Raw genomic sequence first — 17,256 nt, 5'->3', positions numbered from 1 at the left:
GAGATTACTGGGGCACGATCTGATCGACCTCGCCTCACGTCACATGCCACCTCATATTCTGTCGCTTGTCCCTTCATGTTAACTTTTATTACTTTTCATTCAGCGTTCAACGCATCTCCTTTATATTGCCTGGGCCCGAGATGTCCGTCTCATTTCAAGGACTATACTCCAAGTCGTTTCGACTCCCTACTGTCATTTCATTGTTTCGCAATACTGTAGTGAAACCGAGCTGACTTGGTGAAGTCCATGAATCAAACTAATGCCTTGATCTATAAATCAAAGCCCCCTCCCTCAATTTGGCGGTCAGCAACACGCTATAAAAAAACTTCGCTCATATATCCACCTCGGAAGTTTGTAGGCTACCTACCTACAGGCGGGTGTCTGATTTCGACGACTGCTCGAAGTCGCTTCGACACTTCCCTGCCTTTTGACTTGAGTCAAAACACTATGACTCGCACACGACTCCGTGACTTGTACGCGGACTTGACTCGAGTCAATATTACAAAATTATGATTGACTTGTGACTCGTACCTCGTGACTTGGTAACAAACCTGGTATTGATATGATAAAATTGTTAATAAACGAACTGAAATTGATCTTTATGTGACTTCGGAATAAGAGATCACACAGCGTACAGTGTACACATACCAGTCGTAAGCTCGAAGTAAAGTCTCCACTGAAAGAAAAAGGCCGATCACAATCACAAGTCGAAATGTGCAGCATTTTATTGTCTCAAAACTGTGTAACACGACACAAAAAGAAATGCAAACGGTACGGCGAAAGAAAAAAAACGATAAGCTTCGACGCTAAACAACCGACAGAGACACACCGGGCGAGAGGAAACAAACAATCTACGAGAGCAAAAACGACTTCTGCCCCTCCATAACAGCAACATTAAGCTTGGCGCGCATCACCGCCTCATTCGAGTACTCGGGCAGTTTCAGGTAGTTCAGACACGTCATCACCGACGGCAAATAGTCGTCCGGTTTCTCGTCGCCTTCCAAAGTCTTCCTGACCACAGTGAGGGGGGGATTGAGAGACCGCAGCCCGCCAAAGGGCAAGTGCGGGCAGCCGGTGACAAACTGCAGGAAGCTACGCTGCTGGGACGCGTCGAACGAAGACAGGACCCTGTAGAGCGTTTTAACCGTTTCGCTGTCCTGGGTATATCCGTGGTCGGGCCTGCAAGACTCGCACAATTCTTGAACGTCCCAGGGACGGTATCGGGATCCGCAGAAGAGTAAATCGAGCTCTTCCGGGTAGAAATATTTTAAATTCGTCAGCGACACCACAGAGTCGAACCCTTCTTTTAAGGCGGCCATTTGATGCTTGACCCCTTCGCGCAGCGTCCAATGCACGAGCAGGCCAAGGTACTGGTCCAGATTGCGGGCGGTCACCTCCGTGCTCTTGCCCCCTTTCATCAGTTCTACGCTTGCGTACCCGGGCAGACGCATGTCCAAACCCAAGTCCTCTATGACGCAACCGTCCATCTCCAATCGGTCAATGTCGTTCGGAGTTTCCGCGAGGACTTTTTCGCGCTCGTGGGCGACCAGGCATAGTTTCTTCAAAGTCGAGGCGAGCCCGGGGTCGACCCAATCCATATCTGTCCCGGACAAAGAGTCCTCCTCGCCTAAAAGCCATCGGTAACAGGCGACGCTGAGCGGAATATCCACTAACCGCCCGTCCAAGAGTGCCCTTCCCAAAAATCGACCGAGAAACTTGAACTTATTCGCAACCCGGGACACCTGATTGTGTTTGGCAGAATGCGGCAGCGGCCTCGGAAACAGCCCCGCCACCGTTTTGACCGTCTCAATTTCGTGAGGCGGGCCAGTGGCCTTCCCGTCTGACACGGACGAATCATGTCCGCACATCTCATCTCTCCACAACTTCAGCTTTGCGTTCTGAAACTCTTTGCTCGCCAGGGTGAAAAACTCTAGGGTGGGTCCCAATCCGGTCCCGACCTCGTTCTCGTAGTCCACCTCTATCATGGCCTGAGACCCGGCGTGTTCGGACATGATCTTCTCCGCCTGCTGCATCAAGTTCCTCCTCGAAACCGTGCACTTCTTTTTATCGATACGTGGCGCGAACGGATTGGACGAATGGCCCCGGCTGTTTCCAGACCCCGACAGCCCCAAGTGGGAGGAAAAGGCCCGCGTCACCCCGCTGTCTTGCAAGTGCAGTAGGGCGCGGTTACGCTCAAACGCGGTCACCTTGAACAGCAACTGGCGCGTCTCAAAGGACAGCAAAAAAGGACAGGCCTTGCCAACTTGTCTCACCCACGGGCTGAGTTGCCCGGTCAGGACCACCAGCGGGTCTTCTAGCTGGCGGACACACTTTGCATTAACCTCACTGTTGACAAAAACTCTCGCCTCAACCAGGGGCCGACCAGTGTGGACCAAATTCTGCGTGTAGAGATGCGGCCAGTGTCGGCTGATGGCGTGTAGGACACGCAGTAGCGCTAGGACTTCCGCACTTGGATCGTCAATAGGGCCAGCATCATTAGGGAGGTCTGCGGTGAGATAGTCTAACAGAGGGTTACGTGGATCCGGCGGGGCACCTTCGGACCACACCGGGTCTTTGGCTGTGACTTTCTTGGCAGTCTGCGGCTTCCTGTCGGACTTCGATGATGCCGGACCGCCTTCGGCAGCGTCCTTGTCGGCTTCCTGCTTCACAAGTTTGTATTGGAGCATGTGCGCTTTCGCCCAAAATCCTGAATTATTCAACAGTGACCCGGCGCTCTGCGCTTTTGAGGCCGCCGCCGCTCCACCGCCGTATTCCTGCAGGGCTTGGTAAATAGTCATTTGGCGGGGCACTTTATGATTCGCGATGTAGAATTCGATAGAGTATGTCGCGTTGTCAACACTTTGCTTCCTCCTAGCGCTCTGAGAATCTCTGGCGTCGCCTAAAGGATCTTCATCATCCTCTGGAAATTCATCAGTGTCTTCCAGCCCCATTTCTTCGATTTCGTCCTCCTCGTCGTCGTCATCATCATCTTCATCTTCGTTTTGTTGGCTACGTCCTAAAAACAGCAACGAAGCCGACAGCCTCTGCTTCGTAGAGCCACCCGCGTTACCATACCCCTTCATCACCAAGTACCTTTCGACGGCCCGCATCTGTATCAAAGGATCGATCTTGATGGGCCCGCCCAGCCACCGCCGAGCCACGCGGCAGTCCGGATGCCTCTGCAGCTGGCACTTGAGCTGGCGCGAGACGAGCGCGTGGTAGACGCTCGCGCTCTCGGAAGCGAGCTCGCGGCTTTTCACCGGGAACTGCTCGAGCCTGCCGAAGCACTGGTTGAGTTTTCGCACCAGCGCGGGCAACAGCGTCACAGAGTTGACAGTCTGCCCGGTGATGGGCGCGTCGGGGACCGGGTTTAATCCGGCGTGGACAAGCAAAAACACCCTGGCCCTGTCTTCAAGTACTTCAACTTTGTCTGACGCTTCGTTTACAGTGGTCAAGTAACGTAGCAATGCACGGATCGCTCCACTTTGTATCAATTCAAAAGGTGATACCTCCGTGGCGGTTAAAATGTCACTAATACCACGTAGACTGTCCTCGGCGTCCCGGTACGATTTAGACAGCGTGTCCGCGGCGGCAGTTAACTTCTGCAAGATGTCCGAATCTCCTCCGTTCTGCCCGGCAACGTCACGGTAATGCCGGTCCAGAAACTCGGTGGCTTGTTTCTTGAGCCACTTCTCGTTTTCCGCCGTTTCGGTCACGGGGACCGGGGCGCTTTTGCTTCTCTGCCGGGACTTCTCGCAGGACTTGGAGTGCGACGCCCGCCTGTCCGCCGACGTAGAAGCCTCGTCTTTCGTGGACAGGGCGGAAGACAGAGACTTGCCCCAGGTGGTCGGGTTGATGGTGGACAGGAAAGACGACGCAAACTTGGTCACCTTCGAAGACTTACCCCCGGACGCGCCGCCCCGAGCGTCCCTGGGCCTCAACTTTGCGGTCGAGCGGTTATCTCGAAGCGAGTACGGCAAAGGCTTTCCCGAGGCCGACCCGCGAGCGCTGGCCTTCCTCGAAGATTTCACAGACCCGCTAGTCCCGGGACGTGATTCTGCCCCGCCGTCATCAGCCGACGGCCGCGACAAATTCCGTATTCGGTGTACGACGCCTTCTCGCACAAACTCGTCTTTAAAAATTTCCGGCAGCTTACGCATCAAAAGTTCGGCCAGCTGGACCGCGCTCACCACCACAGCCGGGTCGGGGTTGGATAACATCGACGACAACTGACTAGACATGGATATCCTCTCCAATACCGCGGTCAGGGCGGATGGGCTGCTATGGTGGACCATCCTCTGTAACGCTTGCAGGCAGACGTGACGGACCGGCGGAAAACCGGCTGAAGAATCGTAAAGTTCAGCCACAACCGGGAACATGACCCTCACGAAATCGAGCAGCTGTTTTGTGTCGCTGCTCAACTCTCCGGCGGGGCTGTCCTGCGCATCATCTTCGTCGGCGGTCCGAATTCTTTGAACCGGGTGGTGCGACCCGTTGTTATCATCAAGCAGTCTCATCGATTCAAAACTGACCACGACCGACCGCTCTCCCGTATGTAGGTCAATTTCAGTCTCGCCACGGGCGTACGCCATTTCTATGACCCGGCTTTCGTGGCGCTTGCAGGATTGCCACTGACCGCTGTCGTCTCGCCATTGCCACACCACCGTCTTCGAGACCGCCCCCTTTGTACCACAATCCACCGCAAACAGAGGGTCGTCCCTTGGAAGCCGCGGCAAAAGCTGAACCACAAACGAGGCGATCTCCTGCGTCTCTTGCGAGCTCCGTGGCAATAACTGGACCGGGCCACTGGCGCCGCCGTCCGACGGCTTGCCGCACAGTAAGTAATGCAGAGTCTCGGTTATATCGTCTTCAAGTAGTTGCGCCGCGTGCTCACGTAGTCTCGAGCAAACCACCGTCATGCAATGCACCACCAGGACAAGCATGCCGCTGCTGAGCGGCGCGGACTGGTCCACTATCAGTTTCTGGAAGTTACGTAGCAGCCCGGCACCTGCCACATCAGCTAGAACGACCCGGTCCTGCCGGAAGCTATCGACCAGACGGACAAAGCACAGACACGCAGTCTCAACGCATTTCTTGTCATGGTGGGACAGACGGCTGGACAGCAGCGGCAAGGACGCCTTCATGAACTTGTCGAATTCATCGGCCGGCCCGGAAATGTCGGTCGCAATAGTACCAACCGCGTGGCAGCAGTTTGCCGCGATAGAGAGGGCGGCCCGCTGGGCCGGGATGGAGAAGAAGTCAATGTACTGCAGCGAGGAGGACACGCCGCCTGCCGCTAGTACTGCAGACGCGTGGCGCCTCGAGAGGATGTCCAGCGCGGTCAGCGATTGCTCAGCGACGTCGATACACTGGATGGTTTGGAGCTGAAAGCAAAGAAAGCGAATATTATCTAACCAGCATAGAACGTCAGTAACGGAGTACTTCTACTTTTGAAATATTTAAGTACCAAGTCATATGACTCCTACCGGAGCTACCGTTCAGAACATGACTTCACCTGCAGGTCATGGCGACAAGGAGTACCAAAGTGCAGTGTGTTGCACTCGCTTGAGAAAACAACGGCGAGAATACAAACAAACAAATGATTACACGATTTTAGCAAGTAAATATTATCTGAATCGCACTCCTCGCAAAACATTTACACAAATTTACATACCTAGTGCGCGACCCCGGGTGCACGTTATAGATTGTGCCCCCATATTCAGTCTAACTAGTTCACCCGGAGTTTGTTTGCAATTACCTCTTCCTGCTCTATGTAAAGACATTATTCACATATTTGAATAAAATAATCTAAATCTATACCTAGGCTGGCATATGCGTAGTGCAAGATTATTTGATCCTTGCTGCATTCGTGTCAGCGTGTAGATTGTAGATTTAACCCCAATTAATCCATTAGAATTTAGAACATTGGCTGTTTTCGAATCGTCCCACCTATCCTGCCTTTTGTTTTACCTTGCGCCTTATCTCTTGGATGGCTACGCCCCGGTAATGAAGTACTTCAATTTATTTGAAGACACAATTAGGTTTTGCCTAATGTCTGATGCCTTTAGACTACTTTCGTTTACAATTTAGATTGCTTTTGCCAACGACAACAGGGCGGAAGAAACCCTGCATCACGATAGCTGAGAATATTTCTGAAAATCGCATCAATTTGTAGTGCGAACAATGTTGGCAAAGATGCATTCTGCATTTCAAAAAGTGACCACCACAAATTAACTGCTAAAACTATGCGACACATGGACCAAAACAACTTTTGAAGTTACTACTTGATCACTATTAACACCTTCATTTTCTACTAGTTGAAATAGTTTTGAAAGGTCTTTAAAGATTCTACTTCTACTTGCAATGGGGCACAAATTTACACCTCTACTCCTATACGAGTATCAACGACGAGTTCCTTGACCACATCTGGTCACAACTGACGGATGAAGGCATAATTTTCGGTGACACGCTCCTGACAAGACTCCGGAATAATTGATGACGATATCAGGAGCGCGCCATCTGTTTTCAAATCTCACAGGCTTTCTCCAATCAATCCAGGAAGGGAGAATATCGACTAGAGACGGACTGATGACACTCACTGACCTTTTCCAACAGAATAGGTATCGCGTCCACCACTACACTGGAAGACTGCGGCAAGGCTTCCATCATGTACGTCAGCGCCCGGCACGCGTTGTTCATAATGTCAAAATTGTGCTCCATCTTGAGTAAATTTGTCAACGCGGGCACCGCCGATTTAACCGGGAATCCGGCCAGCGTGTCTTCGTTGCCCATGACCAGCATTTGGCACAGTTCGATCGCGGACTGCAGCTGCTGAGACTCATCTCCTTCGCTTTGTATGCCTAAGAAATATGTAACATGTGTGTCGGAGATACTATGACAAAAATCAAGCACTTCCTACAAAGTCCATACGATCTGATGCTGGAGTTGAAGGTCGTAAAATGTGTGGAATCATTATGACAAGATCAATAATTTCCAGCGCTTCTTCGATATACCCCCCGAGATCAAAATTTATAAACGGAAAACTAAATTTTTTTTCGTGTTTGGGATTTGGATTTGAGTTGTGGGTGCTGGATATTAGGGTTGGAAGTGGGTTAGGGTTTTGGTTAGGGCATCCCGATGTTAGGGTTGAGGGTGCAGGATATTAGGGTTGTGAGTGGGAGATATATATTAGGGTTGTGAGTTGGAGACATTAGGGTTGGAAGATGACGGATGTTGGGGTTGGGGGGATAAAATATATTAGGGTTGGGCGTTTCAGACGTTAGTTAGGGGATTTTATCACATCTAACCCTAATATCTCTCACGCCCAACCCTAATATCTGACATCCCCTAACCCTAATATCTTTCACCCACAACCCTAATATTCCTCACCCACAACCCCAATTATAACCCTAATATTTCGTACCCAACATGAAAAAAGTATTCAATTTTCCGTTTATAAATTTTGATCTCGTGGGTATATCGAAGAAGCGCCGAATTCCCCACAACGTCCATATCTAATGCTGGAGTTCAAGGTCGTAAATTAACGTCACATTCCATCAGTAAATTTGTGACATTTTAAGCTGTTCGTGTAGGTGAGACTTTGACGGAAAACCATCATTTGACGCCACACCAATTCTGCTATCATCATGAAAACAGAGTTCAGCCACTACAAAACTGACTGCGTGATCACAAAATCCCATAAAGTAGGGTGAAGAATTTTGGTATTTGCTTGGAAAGTCACACGGAACTTTTGCAGGTGGCAATGGTCTTGGTTGATCTGCGATTTATCAGGATATTTTTCGTCAGATGCTTTTCACAGTATTGGTTTTTTCCCCAGCAAACAGAGAATAATGTTCCAACATGTAACACGTAATTTTATCAGCATTGATATCATTGCTAGAAGCCCTGAAGGAGCTTGTATTGTTAAAGAATACATAGTCAACGTAGATAAAGTTATGATTACTTAAAATGTGGATACCATTATGCAGATATATCTGAATCCTATAAACTGCCACAGAACGATAGAATTACCAGAGCAATACAGTGTAAAGAAATGACTTATCATTCTACTGCACATTAATGAAATCACACTGTCAAGTGTCAAACTGACTAGCTCAAATTAGTGACAATACACCCAAATTCAATGCAGAACAGCGCTGATTAGTCAGTGTTGATATTTTTCTATAAGCTCAGGTCCTATATTATATTTTGTTTCCAGAAAACTTGTGATTATTGAACGTGAGCGAGGATATATAGGAAAAGATATCACTGTTTGTATTTCAAGGCAAAAGTAAAACAGTACATTAGTACTTACAAAAAGGCAGCTCACTGAAGACGTCAATTAATGATAGCCTATTATCAGACACTTCAACTCATAAAAGTGCAATATCAGCTTATCTGGTTCACACATGAAAAATATGACATGAAATACCCATACCCAACATTATTGTGATTCACAATCCACTTCTCATAATAATAGTCATAGGCATACAAAATAAAAATACCATAAGAAACTTCTACTCATCAACATCATTTATTGTAGCAGAAAGACTAAGTCTAATACCTCTTCAAAATTTTGCGAAATCACTATTGTCACATCTCACATCCATGTGACATGTGACTCACAATGGAGCAGAAGAATGAGCTGAGAAAGAACCTCCTTGAACATCAATACTTTACAAGTCAGCAACTACCAAGCTGCTCAACTCAAGACTTTCTCACATACAATTTAATATCACAGTTGTGAACACCCAGTCATAGAAATTCAGCTGCCAGGCATGCCATGTGTTATCTCAGTAATGTCTTACCACACACGATATGACTCAAATGTGATACTTTCAATACTACATCGATTGCAGTATAACATTTATTAGAACTGGAAGACTTTTCGGGTGCCTGTTTCCAAGAGTATCTGCACACTAACGGGATTTAAACAGATTCAACAGCAAAACCAATAAGGTAAAGTATTGCTTTATAGCGCAATTGATCGCAATATACCACTACATTTCAACCCTGTGTATTAGCAAAGCTTTTATAGGAAAATTTTCAGACATGTAAACCTACTGGATCAGACATATGTTCCACTAACAAACCACAAAACCTATTTACACAATGATGCACGTTTCATATTGACCTACCTCATTAAATGTTAAGAAAAAAACACTTAACAGTGCGAGATACGAGAATCAAAACAGGACAGCAGCCTCATGTCATATGATACTGTGATAGCGTGGTGATAATGGGCACTAATCAGGTTCAGATAAGCATATTTTCACTATTCTGCTATTGGAAGACCTAATTCTAAAGATCGGTGATCAAGATAACCTATCGCATAGTATCTCTGCACCAACATTTCAAAATCATGCCCATTATGATAACATAGAAAATGTACAATTCTTTTAACATATCCACAGTCAACTAATTTCGAAAATATTATACACATACCTTGCAAATGCTGCTGAACTTTTGAGTTGGTCCCCATCGAGCGATGTAACACCTGTTGCATTCGTGGCCCAAGATTGCTAAATAGTCTTGGTGGTAGGCCGCGGGACTCTAATAGTGCCTGCAACCTACTGACATCAGGGTCGTCAGATTCACTGTCGATATTTGAGCTGGCAGCAGCCGTGGCCCCGCTCGCCTTGCTGGATTCTGTTAAATGAAGCGAAATCAATAAGTGACACACAATAGAAGCTAACAAACGGGCAATGCTGATGCACTATCCTGGCTTAACATCTGCTCAAAATCTCTCAGATGTGTCAAACGAGGCAACAGTTGGCCACAAATTAAGAAAGAAGTCTTGCTGGCCTATATTCCTTGCCATTCCAAAGCAAATCAATGGAAAATTGAATCAAAAACCTCGGCATCAAGACAATATAAAATTATTTGAACTGATAACTCTCATCCCAAGACTACAGTCATAAATGGCATTCTACTGCCACCAGTTTAACAGACAAAGAAACAATACTATTCAAGGCATATCTGTGAATTAATCTCAGACAGACACCGAAAGAAAAGGTAGCTATTAGGATGAAGATAAATTGAAGGTTTTATAATACCCTGTGGTCTGAGAAAGCTATGGCTGATAATTAAAGAAAGCACTCTTTACTCTCCATCTGCTACAATACATAGCCCACTACACGTACTTGAATTGATTTTCCACAAAACTGAGCTGAATCACCGCGGCATAGAACAATGTTAATTCACAAGTAAAAGAACTTTCCGTATGAACTGTACTAATATATAGGAGTCTTACGTCACACAATCATGACATAACAAGTCACTATGCCTTCATAGTCACAATATTTACCAAAAACTTTGTCCCTACAGCACAGTATGTAAAGCAACTAAAATATGACACACAAAGGCTGTGTGTTACATCTAATACTCGTTTGTTGCAACTAAAATAACGGCTATGATCAGTTCAACTGTGCGTAAATAAGTTGACCACGTGAATGCCAAACATATTATGGCTTGCGAAATGGTATGTATTTCCGCTACTGTGTGCTAATATTATAGATAGATTTCGCATCAGCGTCAGGCCAATTGTCAATCAATAACATTTTGTCAGATGTGTATAAATGCTGTATTCAATTGATTCAATGATTCGTTCGTACTCAAAATATAGTTGGATTAGACTTCTTTCATGGCGCTTCAAAATAAGGACAGAGTTACTTTACTTTTCAAACTTCAGGAGTCATGGTACTGGTAAAATGTACAGATTGTTCACACAGGGATAATGACATTGAAATTATTTTCTGTATTTTTATGCATTCAAGCGCTCAGCATTGATATCTGCCTAGTTAAACATAATATTTTAGCAATCACTTTATATGAAGCAAGAAGAAGAATACGTAACAAACAACCAACCAGTTACTAAGTCAATACATATTTGCAACAGTATTATGTTGAACATGAACATGGTGATATTTGAGAGCTGGTTAACTAAGTCACAGTGGTGCAGTAGGCTAGTAAGGCGTGCATGCACAAAATTTCTCGAATGTTCAACTTTTTCTACCACAAAGTCATTGTCCAATTCAGAAAAAATCTCAAAACTCAAGTGTGCCGGAAGTCATAAGAATCACACGTCACATGTTTGTGAAACAATAGCCTATCAATTCATGCCACGTCTGTATCTAAAAGCATTATATCAATCTTAAAATGGAATTGATAGCTAGAAATCTACCTCATTGATCTCTACAAGCTGACTTGATGATCTAACCGTAGTTTGGCCACCACTTTATTGAAAAGTTTCTCTTAATTGTGGAAATAAGCTTCCTTCAGTCTGTCTACTACAGATATACAGGATCAAGATTTTGGGATTCTAATCAAACAGAGAAATCTGAGAGTAACAGATGCGGACTCCCACTAACACCACAAGTGCTGGACAAAACTTATTCGTGTAACCCACAGCAATTGTTCCGTCTTAAAATCAAAAGGTTTACAATAATTAACATCTTACTGGTGACGTGACACACTGACACATTGAATGGGTGGGCAATTCACGCTAAATCTGCGATCCATATGGACTCAACTCTATCGTTCAGTTTTTCATTCCCTTCCATGCACCGTAGCCTAATATTCATAAGAGGCAGTCAAGGCAGTGAGCATTGCATCTAAGTAGAAGTAACACCCTCAATACCCACTGAATTACAAGTAGAAGTAGCAATTTCAAAGACATGTCAGAAGTATCTCAAGTAGAAGTAGAAATTCTAACTACTCGCCAAGTTAAGTAGTTTCAAAAGTAGATTCAGGCGACGGGTCAAATACTTTGAACAGTTAATCTGAGGTGGCCACATCCACACCCAAAGCAAGTAAAGCAACCAATGACACAGCGAATATGGTAGCTGTAATTTTTCGAAAATGCACTTGGCTACCACGGCACAATCGCCCAGATGGAACTATAATTTCACTCATAACCACGCGAGCATATCCCAGTAACTTAATTCTGAGGTAATTCACAAAATGTTTCTATGCTCTAACTATAACTCCATTCTAAATTATAGTATTCCTGAAAACGCTGAGGAAAACTGTACCGTGCGAAACGAACCAAGCTTGATGTACGGAAATTTGCCATTATTGTGCTTGTGAGAATGAATTTTGTTGTGTTTCTTTCTAATCCGGAATTTAATCCCATTTCCAAGCCATTGCAAATATGGTAATCCTATTTCCTATCTAGTAGCTATAATTCTATCTCTAAGATCTTCTTGGAGCTACAGAACTTCAACATACAATTAAATAACATATGCATATTGAAATATACCCGAATATTTTAACAGCTAGAGAATTGGAAAGAACATTGTAAATCAATAATCTTATCACCAAATTTGACGTCACCGGCATGAAATTTTGAATAATCGAGTTGAAGAGATTATTATAAACAATACTTGATACAGAATGATCATTCCAATTCTCTAAAAGTTGTTTATGATCTCCCCTGATGAGTATCGGCTGAAAATATTCGGGCTTTATTACTATATGAATATGATATCAGAGATAGAATTATAGGTAGCCTATTAGATTGGAATCAGAATTACTGAACTCAACTATGCTCGCAAGCCCGCAAATAAACAACGGCACCCACCTGCGGTCGACGAATTCCTGCCTGCAGCCGCTCCATCGCTGTCGTTGGCTGCCCTCTTCCTACTCGCGCTTTCCTCCGACGATTGGTTTGCCTTACGCATCAATGTGGCGCTGGCGGACCGACTCCCTTCCGGCTGTGACCTCGCGCTGTCGCCGGACCTGCTCGCGCCGGAAGTGTGACCTCTCACGGAACCTCGCTGGGCGCTGCTGCACGACCCCGTTTTGGTGGACTTGCGGCCTTTGCTCCGTTTGATAACTGAGACTCTACCCGGCTTTTGCCGAGAAGAATTATCGGTGACGGGTCCTGATTTGCCCCCTCTGTTTGCGGGTGCTTTTCCGAAATGTGTCGGTTGCGGGCTGGACGAAGCTGCGCTTTTATTGTTGGTACGCTTTTTAGATGGAGGAAAAAGCTTTCTGGGGCTGCTCGCTTTTGAAGATTTCTTTGTTTTGGAACTTTCGGATTTGATTTTACGAGTAATGTCACTGACTTCTCCAGATACAGCAACGTTTTCTATTTCGACAGCGCTGTTGTCTGTTCTGACAACTTTTGCTTTTGGTACAGACGTTTTTTCTTCTGGATACCGTCTTTTGGAAGACGACGCACTCGTGGATGGTTGGTTATCGCTGTCTAGCTCCTTTGAAGGACTGATACAGTTTAGGGCGTTCTTTTTCCGTTTCACAGGAGTAGTGTACCGCTCGGTTTGGCGTGTTGGTCGCGGCCTTAGTCTGCCTGCGTATTCTTTGGTGTTCTTTTTCTCGGTATTTCCTTTTGCTGCACTTGTTCGAGATGAATTTTGCGACGAATGCTCGGAACGCCCACCCGATCTTTTCTCACGGCTATTTGACATGTGACTTAATGCATGGGTGAAGTCGTCTCCGAAACTTCCGACAACTGCATAAAATTAGCCAAATCCTACAGTATCATGCGACGCTACTACCAAGTTTCAACTCTGGGAAAATATGATCAGAGACAACATTTTCCATGAAATTTTCACGAACTGGGTTAAACATACACTGACTCATGATATACATACACACTTTCGACTTTAAATTTTACAGGTGATTCCATAAAACTGTTGAGTTAGCTACACAAAAGGTGCATGCCAAATTTGGCTTAATTCCAACCGGTAGAAGAGAAGTTATTGAAGTGCAAAAATCTCAGCTTTTAATAAAATAGTATTTAAGGTGGTAAATTTTGAACATCAATAATATTACTAAAACTACGACTTGCAATAGAGCTAAATTCCGTTAGTCATCAGTTTTGAAGACAACTTTACAATTTCATCACTAAAATTTGAACGATATTTTTCAATCAACACCATAGCGTCGCTTCTAAAGGTTGGAATTGAGTCAAATTTTGTGTTCAGCATTATTTTAGCCAACTTAAAAACTTTATTAAACAGCCAGTAAAATTTGAAAAATAACGTTATCTTGGAACTACCCGAGAGCATATGCAGATACGCAAGGCTTTCTGAGTTGAGTTGATGAGCTTCATTAAAAAATTTCATCAAACTGCATTCAATATTCACATATTTAGAATGATGGTGCAGAACGATAAATTTCATCCAGCCTACCCATCAACATGGCTTAACTATATCTTCTCAAACTGAAAGCGGAAAGTAGAGTCAAGCATTGCGCAAGATCTGTAGATGACATGACTCCATCACATGCTGGAAAATCCAATATCTATCGAAGCCATTGAAAACTCAAGCACCCAACAATAATAATTTATAATAGACAGGCACAATTGCAGGCATCTTGGAGATTATTCATCTCATACCCAGTTGAATTTCCATGTGATAATGATTGAAGTTTATAATATGGCACCAATCCATAATTGTTATAATGGGTAACCTACTAACCTTACACTAAACAGGTCACTCCAACGTCATTGAACTCAATGGTTAGGCATTGTACACTGCATACATGGAAGAACTATTTTCCAATAAGCTAGCAAGCACTTGTTTATATGACTGTGTGCAGTAGATAGGAATATGGTGGATCTGGATAGCGTAATAAAATTTGTGAAAATATGATGAAACTGGGTCATTTGGATGTGTTGTTTGATCTCAGGAGAAGTTCACAAATCCCGAGTAGGGTGCCTAAAATTGTATGCATGGATCATTCAGACACACAAGCACATCGTGACGTTCTGGTATTAATGATGTCAACATGCGTTAAGAATTCGGATTGCGCAATGTACGTTCATTAATAATTAAGCGGACAATTTGAATGTATCAGATGATAGTTAGGCTTGCATCATTACTTCGACATTAACAAAAGAGTGCAGATCAAGTAATCAGTAAAATCAAACCTAGACAACAGATATGACACCAAAAGATCATAATAAGTTTTGTATATATTGGTCATCATATGAATTGGTCTTAGAAATACAAATGCGTCCAGAGGATTAAACACTAGCCCTGTCCTTCACCTTCATCATTATCATTAGATGTGAATTGATATGTCTTCGGACTGGGAAGTTAACGACCATGCAGAACAGAACATGTCTAAAATTACTATTTAATATGCAACTTGTTAAAAAACATGATATTTTAGCGCTGAACTGAGACGGCTGAGAGCCTAGCGACACCAATACTTCAACATACATATTATCACTCAGCCATTACAGTCATCCTCCCAAATCCCAATGTGAATAAAATTACAATAACCCAGCAGCATCCTAGCATGATGATTTGAGATTAGAGATTACAGATGAAACAAAAAAAAAACATATTTTTTAGATATTACACATCATATATAACATTAGCCTACTTATAGATCTACTAAATATCCGTTATTCATTATATCTCATCAACCATCATAAATTTGTGTTTAGAGCAGAACTAAATTTAATTAGTACTCTTTTGATATCATTTAGCCCTAGGCCTATAGTCCTTTGCAGTCCTGATTGGAATCGCTGGCCTTTTTGCCTGATATATCAGGTGAGCAGCGATGATTATTCAAGATGAAGTAATTTAACAAAAAATAAAATATAGTGTGAGCACAGGACACCGATTCCACACAGGTGCAGTACCGTAGGAGGTTGCCAGTCAACTCGCCCCAAAGTAAATTCGGCCCGTCGAATTCGGCCCTCGGTCACTTTGGCCGTCGGTGAATTCGGCCGTCGGTAAATTCGGCCCTCGGTTAATTCGGCCCTCGGTAAATTCGGCCAGGGCCAGAGTAACAATAACAGTTACAATACCATTACCTGACCTGAACCCTAATCCTAACCTAACTCTAATCCTAACCTAACCCTAATCCTAACCTAACCCTAATCCTAACCTAACTTAACCCTAATCCTAACCCTAACATAATCCTAACCCTAACGCTAATCCTAAACATAACCCCTAACCTCCAAATCACTTGATAATATTATAATTATGTAATATAATACACATTATTAGTTCGTAATACAATTTCACACAATGTTCTCCGGGGGCCGAATGTACCGATTGAATTCGGCTGTCGACAAATTCGGCCCCGTAAACATCGGCATATATATATACATATATATATTTATACGCATACCCTGTTCCCCAAATCACTTGATAATAATATAATTATGAAATTAATTCACATTAATAGTTGGTACTACATTTTTATAAAAAATTCTCCGAGGGCAGAATTGACCGAGTAACCAGTGAATTGACCGGTGAATTCGGCCGTCGGTAAATTCGGTCCCCGTGAATATCCGCGCTATCACCCGTGATTACGCGATCTGCGCATACCCTGACATCCAAATCACTTAATAATAGTATAATTATGTAATTAATTCATGTTAACGGTTGGTAATACATCTTAATACAATATTCTCAGTGGGCCGAATTTACTTTGGGGCGAGTTTATGGCAACCCCGTAGGACATAGGCTTACTCTTGTCACTGTCATATCTTCAATGTACACCAGGGGTGTAGGAAACTGGGGCCCGTGGGTCACACAGACCGACATAACATCACTTGTGTGCTTTGGGTTGTGTTTACAGAATTTGAAAATACTATACTGGTTAGTGGTTTGCACGGAGGTGTGGTAGATTGAAGGCGGAGCAGATCACTGACGTTCCCCCTGCTGCCCCTGATATAGCTTTATATCATAATCATTGTAACTATACATATAGCCTAAGCATATGGGACTACTAAATTACCATGAACAGAGTTCCATACAAAGCAATAATTATTTTAGAACTTACACATTCAATGCACTTCATTCATCAAACTTCATCATACAAATCTGTTTTACCTTTTAAAATGTGTATTCCATACCATGTTTGATTCAGTTTCGATTGCGATGATATACTAATTTCTCTCTCTCTCTCTCTTATTGACTACAAATAAAGTACCAGTAACAGATCATCATTATTATGAGTTTATGACAGTCCATCTTTGTCAAAATGGCGCACACACGTGAATAAACGCAGAAGGTCTATGTCTATTGGACTCACTGTTCACGACAGGTACTTGCTTTCATTGCCAAACATATTCATGCCACCACATCGAGTTCCTCCGGGCAAATGCTGATATTAGTCAAGGCGTATTGCGCAATTTTGTAGTTGGACTGACGGCCACGACAACCAGTGGTAATAACAGTAAAGTTCGTAAAAGAACACACAAGTTGATGCAGAGAGTAGGCGGATTTGTCGTAGTCAAGCCTCATTTGAACTAGAACGGATCGTGTTTGC

The 17,256-nt window shown here is 44.1% G+C and overlaps 1 protein-coding gene across 2 annotated transcripts; it reads right to left on the bottom strand.

Annotated features, from left to right (window-relative positions):
• Positions 1-707: 707 nt before the first annotated feature.
• On the bottom strand, positions 708-15,626 carry LOC145452803 (E3 ubiquitin-protein ligase TRIP12-like). Of its 2 annotated transcripts, none has more exons than XM_080330943.1 (4): positions 12,581-15,626; positions 9,445-9,648; positions 6,604-6,860; positions 708-5,384 (listed from the first exon to the last, which is right to left on the bottom strand). In XM_080330943.1, exons 1-4 carry the CDS (start codon positions 13,425-13,427, stop codon positions 852-854), a joined length of 5,841 nt encoding a protein of 1,946 aa, XP_080187069.1. In that variant the 5' UTR covers positions 13,428-15,626; the 3' UTR covers positions 708-851. The 2 variants fall into 2 exon arrangements, with proteins under 2 accessions (XP_080187069.1, XP_080187070.1); XM_080330944.1 differs by lacking the exon at positions 12,581-15,626 and adding an exon at positions 10,143-10,318.
• Between the last annotated feature and the right edge of the window lie 1,630 nt (positions 15,627-17,256).

This window comes from Botryllus schlosseri, chromosome 12, assembly GCF_051294905.1.
Source record: "Botryllus schlosseri isolate E-star chromosome 12, Bs_hap1, whole genome shotgun sequence".
Lineage (NCBI taxonomy): Eukaryota > Metazoa > Chordata > Ascidiacea > Stolidobranchia > Styelidae > Botryllus > Botryllus schlosseri.
This window is presented reverse-complemented; position numbering and strand designations above follow the sequence as displayed.

Excerpts from the sequence above, each read along its gene's own strand:
- LOC145452803 (XM_080330943.1), bottom strand. The coding sequence starts at position 13,427 with ATGTCAAATAGCCGTGAGAAAAGATCGGGTGGGCGTTCCGAGCATTCG. Across the intron at positions 9,649-12,580 it reads CAGGAATTCGTCGACCGCAG|AATCCAGCAAGGCGAGCGGG; the intron begins GTGGGTGCCGTT and ends TTCATTTAACAG. Across the intron at positions 6,861-9,444 it reads AGTTCAGCAGCATTTGCAAG|GCATACAAAGCGAAGGAGAT; the intron begins GTATGTGTATAA and ends CATATTTCTTAG.